This window comes from Bufo gargarizans, chromosome 8, assembly GCF_014858855.1.
Source record: "Bufo gargarizans isolate SCDJY-AF-19 chromosome 8, ASM1485885v1, whole genome shotgun sequence".
In the NCBI taxonomy this organism is placed as follows: Eukaryota; Metazoa; Chordata; class Amphibia; order Anura; family Bufonidae; genus Bufo; species Bufo gargarizans.
In genome coordinates, this window is record NC_058087.1 from 132845908 (window position 1) to 132860683 (window position 14776).

The following is a 14776-nucleotide window of genomic DNA, read 5'->3' on the forward strand; positions in this document are numbered from 1 at the left end:
CTGGCCCATCAAGACTCACTCTCATTTCATCAGTCCATAAAACCTTAGAAAAATCAGTCTTGAGATATTTCTTGGCCCAGTCTTGACGTTTCAGCTTGTGTGTCTTGTTCAGTGGTGGTCGTCTTTCAGCCTTTCTTACCTTGGCCATGTCTCTGAGTATTGCACATCTTGTGCTTTTGGGCACTCCAGTGATGTTGCAGCTCTGAAATATGGCCAAACTGGTGGCAAGTGGCATCTTGGCAGCTGCACGCTTGACTTTTCTCAGTTCATGGGCAGTTATTTTGCGCCTTGGTTTTTCCACACGCTTCTTGCGACCCTGTTGACTATTTTGAATGAAACGCTTGATTGTTCGATGATCACGCTTCAGAAGCTTTGCAATTTTAAGAGTGCTGCATCCCTCTGCAAGATATCTCACTATTTTTGCCTTTTCTGAGCCTGTCAAGTCCTTCTTTTGACCCATTTTGCCAAAGTAAAGGAAGTTGCCTAATAATTATGCACACCTGATATAGGATGTTGATGTCATTAGACCACACCCCTTCTCATTACAGAGATGCACATCACCTAATATGCTTAATTGGTAGTAGGCTTTCGAGCCTATACAGCTTGGAGTAAGACAACATGCATAAAGAGGATGATGTGGTCAAAATACTCATTTGCCTAATAATTCTGCACTCCCTGTATAGTGCTCCCTATAGTGCCCCAATAGTTATAATGCCCCCTGTCTTGCCCCAGTAGGTATAATGACCGCTGTAATGCCCATGTAGTTATACAATTCTTCTGTAGTGCCCACAGTAGGTATATTGATGCCTGTAATGCCCCAATAGTCTTAATGCCCCACTATAGTTCCTCTAGTACTTTTAGTGCCTCCTATACTTATCATACCCCCTTGTAGTGTCCCTTTAGTAATAGTGCCCCAGTAGGTATAATGCCCCTTTTATTGCCCCAGTTCTTATAGAGCCCACACACACACATGGTGTCCCCAGTAGGTGTAGTGCCCATTTTAGTGCTCCTAGTACATACAGAGCCTCCGTGTAGTTAGAATATCCCCCCACATAGTCTTTTGCTTGGTAAGCACCTGCGCCGTTCTATTCTCTCATAGGCCTGTTGTATGAGAGTGATCCACGGGGCACGAGAGCTATTGGTTCAATTGTCCTGACGTAGTTATTCAACTGCAATAACTCTTAAGGATGGTGATACAATGCTTAAAGGGGTTGCTAGGCGGAGGGCCATTTTACAGGCTAGGGTAGCTCTAAAGCCCACCCATCAGAGCTGGTGATGTCACCGGGCTCACTGCTGGACAGAAGCCTCCGCCTAGCAGTCCTTATGGAGAGGTCGGTACGTCACCGGAACTCCATAAAATGCTTTTGCCCTGCATGATTCAGAACAGGACAAAGGAGAGCATATAAACATGACATGCCCTGATGCTTAAACCAGGGGGCTGCCTGGTGAAATTGTGGGTATATCCGGATTCAGAGCTAAACCCGGACAACCCCTTTAAGCCCCAGATGTTTTGACCGGCAGTGCCCCTAGGCAGGGGTTTGACTACCCCCCCCCCTCCCCCCCACAGATCACCTGTTTTAGAGTAGTTGTGGAGCCATTCATTTCAATGGGATCAGCAATGCAGTAACCGCCTCTTGTAATCCTCCTAGCACTACTACTAGCAGACAGTGTGTTGGATTCCGGATGTTACGACTGGTGCTCAGCTGTTATGGTGGTAAGATAACAGTGTAGACGTTAGATGGCATAGTGTGGGTGGCACACTTGAAAGTCTTGATGTGTTTTAGAGCCCCATTAGGCATAGATAATGGCTTTCTCTTGGTTCTGATGGTTTGTGTTATTTATTCCTCGTTGTGTAAAAATGGATGCTACTGCATGTTCAGGTTTTTTAATGCAGTTTTTTAAGTCAAAACCAGGAGTGGATTAATAAAAAGCAGAGAAGTTGTATCTTTTAAAGGGCATCTGTCAGCAGATTTGTACCTATGAAAATGGCTGACCTGTTACAAGTGCGCTCGGCAGCTGAAGGCATCTGTGCTGGTCCCATGTTTGTATGTGCTCACATTGGTGAGTTTTATATATGCAATTGAGCCTCTAGGAGGAACGGGGGCATTGCCGTTACACCTAGAGAATCTGCTTTCTTTGCTACTGCCGCACCCTCTGCCAAGCCGTGAAAATGTCCACATCAACATTTAAATACAACCTTGGTTTGATAATCTGGCATATTTCTGAACATCACTTTCTAGTTTTTTGTTCGTTTATTGAATACTATGGGCCAGATTTATCATTACACTTACATCTTACTCCACTTTTACACATGTCCAAAGTCACTTTTGGCTAAGGGCTCTTTCACACTTGCGTTGTCCGGATCCGTTGTGTACTCCATTTGCTGGAATTACACGCCGGATCCGGAAAAACGCAAGTGAACTGAAAGCATTTGAAGACGGATCAGTCTTCAAAATGCGTTCAGTGTTACTATGGCAGCCAGGACGCTATTAAAGTCCTGGTTGCCATAGTAGTAGTGGGGAGCAGTATACTTACCGTCCGTACGGCTCCCGGGGCGCTCCAGAATGATGTCAGAGCGCCCCATGCGCATGGATGATGTGATCTTTACCATGGCAAACAGGACTTTAGCGTCCTGGCAGCCATGGTAACCATTCAGAAAAAGCTTAAGGCCGGATCCGGATTAATGCCTTTCAATGGGCATTAATCCCGGATCTGGCCTTGCGGCAAGTGTTCAGGATTTTTGGCCGGAGCAAAAAGCGCAGCATGCTGCAGTATTTTCTCCGGCCAAAAAATGTTCCGGTCCGCAACTGAAGACATCCTGATGCATCCTGAACGGATTTCTCTCCATTCAGAATGCATGGGGATAATCCTGATCAGGATTCTTCCGGCATAAATCACCGACGACGGAACTGTATGCTGGAACAGAACAATGCGAGTGTGAAAGAGCCCTAAGTCAGATTTATTAATGGTCCTTTTATACTGTGATAAATGTGGTTTGACAGTAGCAGTTTATCCTTCAGTAAGCAGATTTACAAAAATTGCATGTCTTTACGAAAAAGTCGCATGTTCTATTAAAAAGTCTCATAAGATAAGCATGGTCCTCACTGGAGTGAAATTGCGAATTTTTTTGCAACTTTTTAAATTGTCGCAATAGTAAATCTATCTAGAGGTTCATTTACATAAGAAAACACGCCCACTTTCAGAAAACTGGCGAGCATAGCACAGAGCCGATAAAGGTTGCACATTTTTGCGTAGTTTTAGCGATTGTGCAAAAATTAGCGACTTTTTCACGCCATTATTTTGATTTGAGCTAATGATAAATCTGGCCCTATGAGTTTTGGAGCATACCATAGTGGCATTTTTGAATATTTCATTTGGAAATCCAATAATCTGGCATCTGTCAAATAATTAGTCTAAAAAGTCAAATTTAGCAGCAAAAATGAAATTATACATAATATATAATGTGAGAAAAACTGATTTGGTAGCACTGGTAAAGAACAGCCTGATTTTCAGCAAATTGTCAGGAATGAACAATTGACTCCACCGAAAGGAAGCCAAAGGTCACCATCACAAACTGATATGAAATTGTTACCAATGGTTGTAGCGCTGCAGCCTTTGCAATAGACAACCACTTATTTCATTTCAGAGCATTAACCAGTTATAGGTTACAAGTAAACAGGGTGGCAGCAGTCCAATACCCCGAGGGCCCTGCGGTAGATTGTAGTATTGTTTAATGGGTTTTAGGTGATTTGTGATACCCATTGGGGGCTTAAATGATCCAATAATTCTGTGCAATCTAGAGAACCAGCCTATTTCTTTCCTTCCTTTATTATTTGGTTATTTTGACTCACTAGGGACAGGCCAGTGCACTTGACTGTGCAGCCACTGTACATTTCTGGGGAGCTACCCAATGCAACCTTATTTTTGTTACCCATCTAAAAATATGAGGACACACTGTTGTTTGTATTGCAGCCCATGCCCGCCACTGCCTCCCTCTCCCGAGCAGGCATCGGTGCTGTCTTACCCCCCCCCCCCTCTACCGTTCTAGCTAGTGGCCTGGTCCATCTGTGTCTCATCTACCTCACCCACAGTGGGCCCAGTCACCTGTTTATTTGCTGTTTGTGCCTCCACCTTCAGCCTGGTTTCTCTGCCTGTAGGGCACGTGAGTGCTTCCTGGCCAGCGCATGCATGTCCTAATTCTTCCCCAGACTATGGCTGGCAGTCCCTAGGTATTAAAGGCACTTTCCCCATTCCAAGAGATATGGCCTGGTTGGTCCCCTGCAGCGAAGGCCCGTGTAGAGGGTTAAAGGGTGAAAACCAGGAGACTGCCAGGATTACAGCCTTAGGACTAGCCCAAAGCCAAACCAGTCTACATCCAATGCCTGTAATACTGTGATCAGTTGATTGTTGTAGGTTCAGCAGCAGTAGCCCCCAGTGATCAGTAAATGTTGTAAATTAACTAACCATGATGTAAAGTGACTAACCAAGTACAATTGTGAGAACACAGTTTTCTAATGATGACTTTCATTTTTAGGTAGTCAAGGAAGCATTAAAACAAGGCAAAGGTGGAGCAATGAACAAGAAAATAACTTGATGGAGTCATGGACATCTTTACTAAAATTTAATCAGTCGCATAGAGGTCGGATCTCTAATATGAATTTTGAAGGAGATATTTTGGATGAATTTTTGCATCAGCAAAAGATTGGAAAACAAAATATAACTGTTAAAAAGGAATATGTGCATGAAATGCCTAAATTGGCCGATCCCAGCACGGTAGAAAATGATGGAAGTGACTTTGAGATCCCAGTTTTGCCATATGGCCAACATTTGTGCATCAAAATTACTTCCACTTGGGGTGACAGACACTATGTCGGGCTTAATGGAATAGAACTGTTTTCCTCTACTGGAAACCCTGTGCAGATCGCAAAGATTGAATCAGATCCCCCAAACATAAATATCTTGCCAGCTTATGGCAAAGATCCTAGAGTGGTAACAAATCTCATTGATGGCGTGAACAAGACTCAAGATGACATGCATGTTTGGCTTGCCCCATTCACTCCTGGAAAGATACACTTTATTTCCTTAGACTTTACATCCCCCTGTAAAGTGGCAATGATCAGAATTTGGAATTATAACAAATCAAGAATACATTCATTCCGCGGTGTGAGGGACATTGAAATTGTTTTAGACCAGGCAGTAGTTTTTAAAGGAGAAATAGCCAAGGCTTCTGGTACACTAACTGGATGTGAGTAGATCTTCCTTAATTTCCTTCCTATATTCTTTAAATGAGCTCTCTCTGAATATAAATAAAAAAAACATTACTTATTATTGAACTGTTCCCATTATGTCCCTCACATATTTTAAGACTCCTCCACTCTTTCTTGCATTTAGCTTTATTTTTAGGATTATACATTTTAACTTAGCGTTACACCATTAATTAGCAAATGTAAAATGTAATTAAAATATTTGTTTAGTCATTTTTTATTTTATCTAGTTTCATTTTATTGTAAAGTTTTATTGTCTATTAAAACAGACAATGGAGGAGATGTATCAAAACCGGTGTAACGGAAAACTGGCTTAGTTGCCCACCTTTATTTTCTAACGCTACTCTGAAAAATGATGGAGGTGGAATCTGATTGATGGCTATCCATTCATTCATACATGCTTGCTTGGCTCAGCTGACCAAGGATATCTTCTCAGTAGGAAGAGGGGGAGAAAGTGAATTATCTCCAAATAAACAAAACTATTGGACAGTTGAAAATCATCTGTCGGACCCCTGTCATCTGCCGTTTGGGGAGAATTGGAGGGGCTCTGTACTTTTAGATGGTCCACTGGTCCCGAGGAAATTGTCAGGTTAATCCAACATTCCTCTAATCTGTGTGGCTGGCTCAGTGTTTAGCAAACTCAGTATTAATATAAAACAATTTATTTTTTTTTACTTTTTGCCAGTTTTTATTTTTTATTTTGTCGGTACTATGTCATTGAAAATGAATGGGATTGTTCAGACTACAGCTAACGATCTGTCCTCAGGATAGGTCATCAATATCAGATCATTCAAGTCCAACACCGGGAACCCCCACTGATCAGACGTTTTGTGTAGCTCCACCACAAATCATCAGTTCACAGAGCTGAAAAGGGAGCTGAGCTGCATTATGCCGACAGCAGAAGCTAAACAGTGTACAGTCAACAAAAATGATAACACCTTCTATGTAGATAGGTAAACCATTATTCGTTTACTGCTGCAGTAAGGGAAATATGTTATCCGAAGGGTAGTCCTCAGGATAATAGTAGCTGTAGAATTGAGATCAGTTTGACAGCTCTGTTGTTCCCTTGATGGGCCTAAATAAAGATGCCCACCGAGTAGCACTGAATTGGTTAGTGTAATGTCACATTGTGGTCTGACTAAGAGGCTTAAGGGGAACCTGTCACCTCTGTCCCTGAAGGTAGCATAGTATAGTGACAGACCCAATTTTTCTTCAGGGTTGGCATTCAGTACTTTTACAGTCCCGACAGGGCCAAACTCACAGTACGCGGCAGCACTATGAGAGACATACTGTAAAACAAAACATGCAATGCATCAGCTCTCTGCAAACAAAATAAAGTACAAAATTGCATCATAATCGCAAGTGCTATACTAATAAGTTGCGTAGATGAAAGAGATAAGTCCAAGGAGACTTGGGGCCCAACCCACCTCTTGCCCATGACTACCAGGTTTCTTTTCTATGCATAACATCAAACTTGCAAGTCATGGGCTGAGGGAGGGCAGGGTCACGAGTCTCATCGAACTCGTATCGCTTGCATCGCGTACACGTGCGCTGCAAGGTTTGCCCAGTGATTACTGTAAAAGTACATGGTTTCCTGGTATATTTTGTATTATTTTTTGTTCCATTTATTTTTTCAGCTGCAGAACAGTTTGGGGATACAATTTTGTTCACAACTGACGATGACATACTGCAGGCGATTTCTGTGTATGATGAAACATTTGATGAGGATTTTGAGAGCACAGATCTTCAGCTGGATGAAGAAATAGTCAAAACTCGCCCAAGAACAGCAGACAGTGGCGAGGAGGAAAGACCTTTTACACAGGCCGGCTCCGGTGAAAAATTGCAGGTAAATGGTATAATACAAATAGTTTTCTGAGATCTGATGAGAACGGAACGTGCTTTAAACCAAACTAGAAAAAAATAACGTGCTTACAGTCGCCAACCCCATGTCAGTGACACACATCAGGCTAATGCTACAAATAACTACTTTTAGAACGGGACAATGTTTTTTTTTCCCCTGACAAATACTGAATGGAAGCCGATAAGATTGAGTATAAAATCTCGCCATTATCTGAAACACAGAGGCCGTTTATGTTAGTATTTCAGATGTTAATTTCCTTGTGCTGGTAAACAGGACAATTTCCATGATATACTGTAATATCCACAATTTTATTTGACTTGCAACCTCAAATATTGAAGCATCCAGTATTAAAATGTGTATGGAAATTCTGACAATGTAAATGCATTTGTCATGATAAAACGACTGTTGCTGTCTGTGCTGCCGCTGCCAAAGACTCCTGGGCTTCTGCAATTGGATTATGACCCCCATTCAGACAAATTTCAACATAATTATTTGTTTTCACCTTTATTTGTAAAGCGTATTACGCAGTGCGGTACATTCCATGAGAAGGAGCATAGATAACAGGTCACAGAAAAACAATATAGAAGAGGTATCAAGCTGATATCCTGAGTAATTCAGGTATGCCAGTCAGTCATTGCAGTATTCTCAGCAAATGCTGCAGATTTCGGCTGGATACATAGCAAGTTATAGTCAGACCCTTTTCCCTATCAGTATATGTCGGTGGGAGGGAATATTAGATCAGACACGTTGGATTTCCGCCTTTTCTATTACACTGTATCGCTGTAGCCCCAAGGTTTCTGGATCCATTTTTCTTCTCTTGTTTTATATAGTGAACATATTTTCAGGGGAATCAATCATCTTAATTATCAGCTGCAAAATCTATTGGGCAACAATTATTTTAAAAGCGACCCTCTGGTTATACATAGAAATGTAACTGTAGCTGTAGACTGCTTAGTGACCTGCCGCCCTCCTTTGAGTCATTGTTGTTTCCCAGCTATCAGGTGAACATTGGGTCCTTCCTTCATCTCCCCCTACAAGTCCCATGACCAGAGTCATCAGTAGGGGGTTCTTGGAATACAGTAGCAGAGTTTGCTCTTGAGAAAGCTGGTAATCATCTTTAGTAGTAGAAGAGGGGCCCAGGAACTGACGGCACAAAAGGGGCCACCTCCATTTCCACGGACAAACGGGAAGGTTGTCAATCACTGAATAAGACCACCCACTGGACTCTTAAACATAGAGCAGGAATGTAAATGAATTAAATACAAAGTTATACTGAATAATAAAAAAAAAAGAGGGGAAGTTGTGAGCTTCCTGGTTTGTCCCATGAAAAATATTCTACGTTTTTCACACCAGCACCTGGGTCTGAACACTTTTGTAACTGCATGTAATTCAAATTTTAGTATCGAGTTATTCACTGGAATCTGTATAACGCCACCTGCTGTTTGCCCTTTTTCTAAATTCTCTGTCCAGCTCAGTGAGGCTTAGGCTACTTTCACATTAGTATTTTTTGCGGATCCGTCATGGATCTGCAAAAACGCTTCTATTACCATAATACAACTGCATGCATCCGTCATGAACGGATCCGGTTGTAGTATGTCTTCTATAGCCATGACTGATCCGTCATGAACACCATTGAAAGTCAATGGGGGACAGATCCATTTTCTATTGTGTCAGAGAAAACGGATCCGTCCCTATTGACTTGCATTGTGCATCAGGACGGATCCGTCCCACTCCACACCACATCGCGGACAGAAAAAAGCTGCTTGCAGCCTTATTCTGTCTGCGATGGGGACGCAACCAAACGGCATGGAATGCATTTTGGTGCATTCCGTTTCGTTCAGTTCAGTTTTTTCCCCATTGACAATGAATGGGGAAAAAACTGAAGCGTATTCTTCCGCTATTGAGATCCTATGACAGCTCTCAATAGCGTAATTGAAAACGCTACTGTAAAAGTAGCCTGACACACATGCTCAGTTCCATCCTTCAACTACCACCAGCTGCCAGCTTGATATAAATCTAGCAGAGCAATTGCAGCTCTGGATCCAGGTGAGGTACAGGGCTGGTTCTAGCTTTGTTAGAAAGAGACTCTGATGTACTATGTATGATGTCTGATTTTCAGTTTTTACATTACTCTTGGGAGAACCCCTTTGAGAATCCAGAACAATGTTCTACAAGTGATGAACAAGTTATAGAACAAATCTCATATACCGGTATGATTCTGCAGGAACAAAATGTGAAACGTCTCTATCTTGCTGCCTTTCAGCTGTGTGAAACGCTCCCCCGAGCTCCCGTTAGCCATGTTGCACTACATATCTTTACGCTTCTCTGCATGTGATGGCCGTACTGATGGTGATCAGGTGCAGGGTCACATTGAAGGCATAGCACAGCTGCTGGAAGACTGAAGTGCTCTTTGCACATTGATGGTTTCTTAGAGACCCTTACACATTCCAGTATAACCCACAGCAAGACATTTGTCCCTTATCTTCCCGAAATCTGAAAGGGAAATGTGGGTAATAACCATACACTGCTGGAATTATATTTTCACCTGACAGAATGTTTGGGCCGAGAGTCAGATCATGGAGAGGCACCTACCAGCCGTTACTGAAAAGTACACATTTATGTCTTAGAACGTGTTGGAAAATCTCATTGGGGTAGATTTATCAAAACAAAACAAACAATTCCACCTTTCATTTTTCAGAGCTTCTTTGGAAAATGAAAGATGGAATCTGATTGGTTGCTATGGGCAAATAAACCAGTTTTCCTTTACACCAGTATGATACATTTCCCCCATTGTGTTTGTGGAAAAGGACATGTCTGGACTCCAAATTTGTCTCCCAGGTTCAGGTACATCTAACCATATTTGATGGCTTCACACTATCAGTCGCTAGTGATCATTTTATGTATTGCTATCAACAAGAATTCCTATTGTATGCTGATCTGCATGGCAGTATACTTTATATTGTACATTGACCCCACAGATCTGCTTGTAGGTTTCATTCTACTAGCCCACAAAATATAATGCAGTATGTCTTTTGAATCCAGAGGGGGGGGGGGGGGGGAGAGAGAATCTAAAGACTATTTTGCAGCAGATTGGAAAAAGGAGCTTTATAAACCAACTGACAAAGTGAGTGTTTTGGTTACCAAATCAAGAAGACCTAAATTGCCAGTTTTGAAGCCGGCTCTGTCCTTTGAATATAGAGGGGACTGATCTGCAGCGGATTGGAAAAATAAACTTTAGAAACAAACTGAAAATGCGAGTGTGGGAGCTTGTGGGTGTGTTTTGATCCCAATTGTATTTTGTCTTAAAGGGGTTTTCTGGGATGACCTATCCTCATGATTGGTCACCAATATCAGAATGGTCAGAGTCCAACAGCTGGCACCCCTGCCGATCAGCTGGTTGAAGAGAAGGCCATGGTCCGTGCGAGTGTCACCTTCTGTCACCACCAGACATCTGAGAAGCTCTGACAGACGTCCTTCAGAACCTCCTCCTTGAGGTTCCTTTTGTTTTGCTTTCATTTTCTCATCTCGTTAGCCTCTTTCAGCTGTCATGTAGTTGCACTGATTGCATCCCTTTAAATCCCTTCCCATACTGCATCACTTTGCAGTTTATATTCCTTCCTGGAGTGTGTGCATGCGGATGCTACTACTGAGTCTTCTACAGATAAGTTTTGTTCATTCATTTGTGTTTTCCTGTTTGCTGGATCCCAGGTGACCCTGACTCCCTCCGTATCAAGTGTAGGGAGCCGTTGGTCGTGTCCCCTCACTATTATAGGGTGTTCAGGTGTTATACAGTCGAGGTACGAGGATATGCGATCATCTACCATTGAGATTTTCAGATAGGCTGAGCAGTTAGGGAGAGAGCCAGGTCTGTTGCAGGGCTCTCCCTTTTGTTCCTTAGTTTTGGATCCAGTCAGTCGGATCTTCATTTTGTGTCTTCTAGTTTTCTGTACACCTTCCGTGACACCTTCCCTTCATTGTAATTACAAGCTGCCCCATTCACTTCTATGGGTCGGCTCTGTGGTATACACTTGAATAGGAATGAGCCGTCCCATTGAAGTGAATGAGAGTGCTTGTAATTGCACAATGAAGGGGTGCCGCACTCACACTGCCGGGGTGCCGGTAGTCGAACCCCTGCCTATCTGATATTGAAGACATATCCTGAGGATGGGTTATCAATATCAAAATTCCGTAACACCCCTTTAAGACATCTTGTGCAATGTATTTAGTCCATGAAGAGCCATTTTAGGGTGCATGTTGCTGTGCAAAATGTGAACAAATTACACATTTTGAAGCTCAGACCTTGGATGTAAATGAGCGAATTTCAACACTGAGACACCTTGACAATATGGAAAGGAGTTTGCTGCGCACTGAGTAGACTCAATGGGGTAGATGGAGGAGCAGAAAAGTTAGGTAGCTAACTGGGTAACAATAAGAAGGAAGAGTGCCAAGGAGGCTAACCCTGATCTGACACACCCCGACAAGTTTACCAAGTTTTCAGATGAGGGGGATATCATTTCAGGGTAGCACTGCTGCAGCAAGATACTTCCTCTGCCAGGGCAGGCCAGACAGGTTTTGGTAGTGGTAGATTCAGATATGGCCATCTGTCACAAAGACCTGGATCGTTGAATGGTGTGTTGTCTTCCTGGCATTCGAGTTTGACATAGCACGGATTAGGTTGATAGGTTACTGGGAGGGGCTGGTGAAGACCCAGCAGTCATACTGCACATTGGCTCCAATGACAAGGTTAGAGGTAGGTAGCGAGTCCTTAAAAATTATTTCAGTGACTTGCCATAGAGTGCAAGCTTAAGACAGGGATCTCAAATGTGGTACTTTCTGAAATCCTACCTGTACTACATTCCACACCAGAGAGGCATTGGGAGATTAAGGAGGTAAATTAGTGTTAAAATACTTTTGTCTTTTTAACAAAAGGAGGAGTGTTTAAACTCGTGACTGGGGAAGAGTAATTACATTATTGGAGGGGAAAATAGTGCAGATAAAACATCGGGGCGAGGTAATGGAATTAGGGGAGGAATAGAAGGAGCGGCTGGATCAGTTCATAAGGAAAGGTGTAGAATAAAAAATATACATAAACCTCTCATTTGTATGTGTACTAATGCCAGAAACCTGACGAATACAACTAAGGAACTGGAATTGGTGATGTGTGAGGAGGTCTATGACAAAGTGGGAATAACTGAGACATGGCTGGATAGTAGCTATGACTGGGCAGTTAACGTACAGGGTTACAGTCTGTTTAGAAAGGATGGTCAAAACCACAGAGGGGGAGGACTCTGTCTTTATGTAAAGCCCTGTCTAAAGCCCACAGTCCGAGAAGATATAAGTGAGGGACATGTGGAGTCATGGTGGATATAAATAAATTGAGGCAAAAACAATAATAACATACTGATAAGAATTTAATATAAGCCTCAGTATAACAGAGACCACATAAAATCTACTACTAAGGGCTCATGCACACAAACGTCTTTTCTTTATGTGTCCGTTCTGTTTTCCATTATGCCCCCTGACAGCACCTGTGAGAGATCCTCCGCCTTCCAGACAGGAAACAGGAATATCCCAGATCTGTAAATGGGGTCCTCCATACTCCATTCCTTAGTTTCTTCCTGTTTCCTGTCTATAGGACAGGGGGATGGATCTTTCCCGGATCTATTAGGGGCTGCAGTCCCTCTAGGGTTTTGGGTTACATATCTATTGGAGGTCCCTGACAGCGTAAGTCTCCACTAAGAGCTGCTGTTAAGTCAGGTAATTTTGTCTCCTTTTCTGCCATGGGGGGATTCCTGGTGGCACCTCATTCCCTTCATACCTGCGGCCGGGCGGAGTTACAGTAGGGAGGAGAAAGGTGTCCTCTCCCTGGTTCGCCAATACGGCGTGCTCCCACCGGCCATGTTTCCGGCGTGCATCCAGCAGGCGTGCCAGAAGTGACGTGCGCATTCCGCGCTGAACAGGGAAGGGGAGAGGCTGAGAAACACGAAGGGCGGTGAAAAGGGTATGTTGGGCAGCCAGCTTCGAAGGCAAAGAGAATACAGCGTGGCTAGTTACGTAGAACAGCCAGACTTTCCTTCCAGATTCCCCTCTGTTGTGGCAATAGACATGCAGGAGAAAGGGGATGCACAACAGCTCATTAAGAAACAGGAGCAGCACGCCAAGTCTGTCATGGTACTCCTGGGGTGGTAAGAGGAGATTATTTTAAATATTGTCTGGTAATTTACTGCGGGCTATGTGTCGATGCAGGTTAAAGAGGCCCCCAGGAAGACTACCCACAAGACAAAAGGCAGAGAATGTGGGATATGCAAAAAGAAGTCAAGTCCATCTTACTGAAAAGCCTGTTGTCAACCCTGCCTGGATAAATGGGTTGCGGAAGAATCCCCGTCTTTGTTCCAGAATATACATAATCTGGTCAAGGTGGAAGTCCGTTCCTCTGTGGAACAATTTAAAACATTGCTTCCTGGTTCTTCTGGGCTCAAGTGGCAAGATTAGACTTCTCAGAGTTTGACTCAGAGGAAGAAGGAGTATTAGAAAGCTCATATTCCTCTTCTGAGGACCTTACGCTAAGGCCCCTGTTTTAAAGCGGAAGATCCAGACCTTCTTTTAAAAGCAGTAAGGTCCACCATGGAGATAGAAGATAAAAAGGAGACAAAATTAAGGCAGGAGTTAATGTTTAGGCAGTCTGAAGCCAAGAAAGGCTAGAGTATTCCCTGTCCAGGATTGTATTAAAGAGTTGATGAAGAAGGAATGGAACAAACTGGATAAAAAGTTTTTTTTGTTCCCAGATCAGTTAAAAGAAATTACCTCTTTAATGATCAGGATTTCGCGGTCTGGCAGGAGGTTCCTAGAGTAGATGATCCAGGGCGAAAGTTAATAAGAAATCGGCACTAAAAATTGGGAAGCATCTACATCTTCCTTCAAGCCAAATATTGCTTCAACATCTGTTGCTAGGTAGCTTAAAATTTGGTTAGGGGAATTAGAGTTGCATGTTGCTAACAGAACCCTGAGGGAACAGCTACTGGAAGCAATTCAATGATAAAAGCGGTACATTAGTAGCTATTCTCTGAACTTTCTCCAAAGTATCAATATCCTTCTGGAGATATGAGGCCAGATTTATCATTAGCTCAGGTCAGAATAATGGAGTGAAAAAGTCCCAAACGCTAAAACTGCGCACAAATTTGTGACTTTTTTCTGCTCTGCACTATGCTCGCCAGTTTTCTGAAAGTGGGCGTGTTTTCTTATGTAAATGAATCTCTAGACAGATTTACTATTGGGACTATTTAAAAAGTCGCAAAAAAGTTGCAATTTCACTCCAGTGAGGACCATGCTTATCTTATGAGACTTTTTAATAGAACATGCGACTTTTTCATAAAAACGTGCAACTTTTTCGTAAAGATGTGCGACTTTTGTAAAGCTGCTTACTGACGGATAAACTGTTACCGTCAAACCACATTTATTACAGTCTTAAAGGGCCGATCATAAATCTGACGTGGCTAAAACTGACTTTAGCCATATGTTAAATTGGAGTCAGCTGTCAGACTAATGATAAATCTGGCCCATGGTCTCCAGTACTGAGCACAATACTCCAAATGAGGTCTCACTAGTGCTCTGTAGAGCGGCATGAGCACCTCCCTCTTTCTACTGGTAATGT

The 14776-nt window shown here is 42.8% G+C and overlaps 1 protein-coding gene across 2 annotated transcripts in view; it reads left to right on the forward strand.

Moving 5' to 3' along the window:
• LOC122945692 (katanin interacting protein) overlaps positions 1-14776 on the forward strand; it is a 205555-nt gene that overhangs the window by 79210 nt on the left and 111569 nt on the right. For both annotated transcript variants that reach the window (XM_044304839.1, XM_044304840.1), the window contains 2 exons: positions 4535-5245; positions 6902-7110. In XM_044304839.1, the coding sequence (XP_044160774.1) occupies positions 4535-5245; positions 6902-7110 (920 nt within the window). The remainder of the gene's footprint in view (positions 1-4534; positions 5246-6901; positions 7111-14776) is intronic.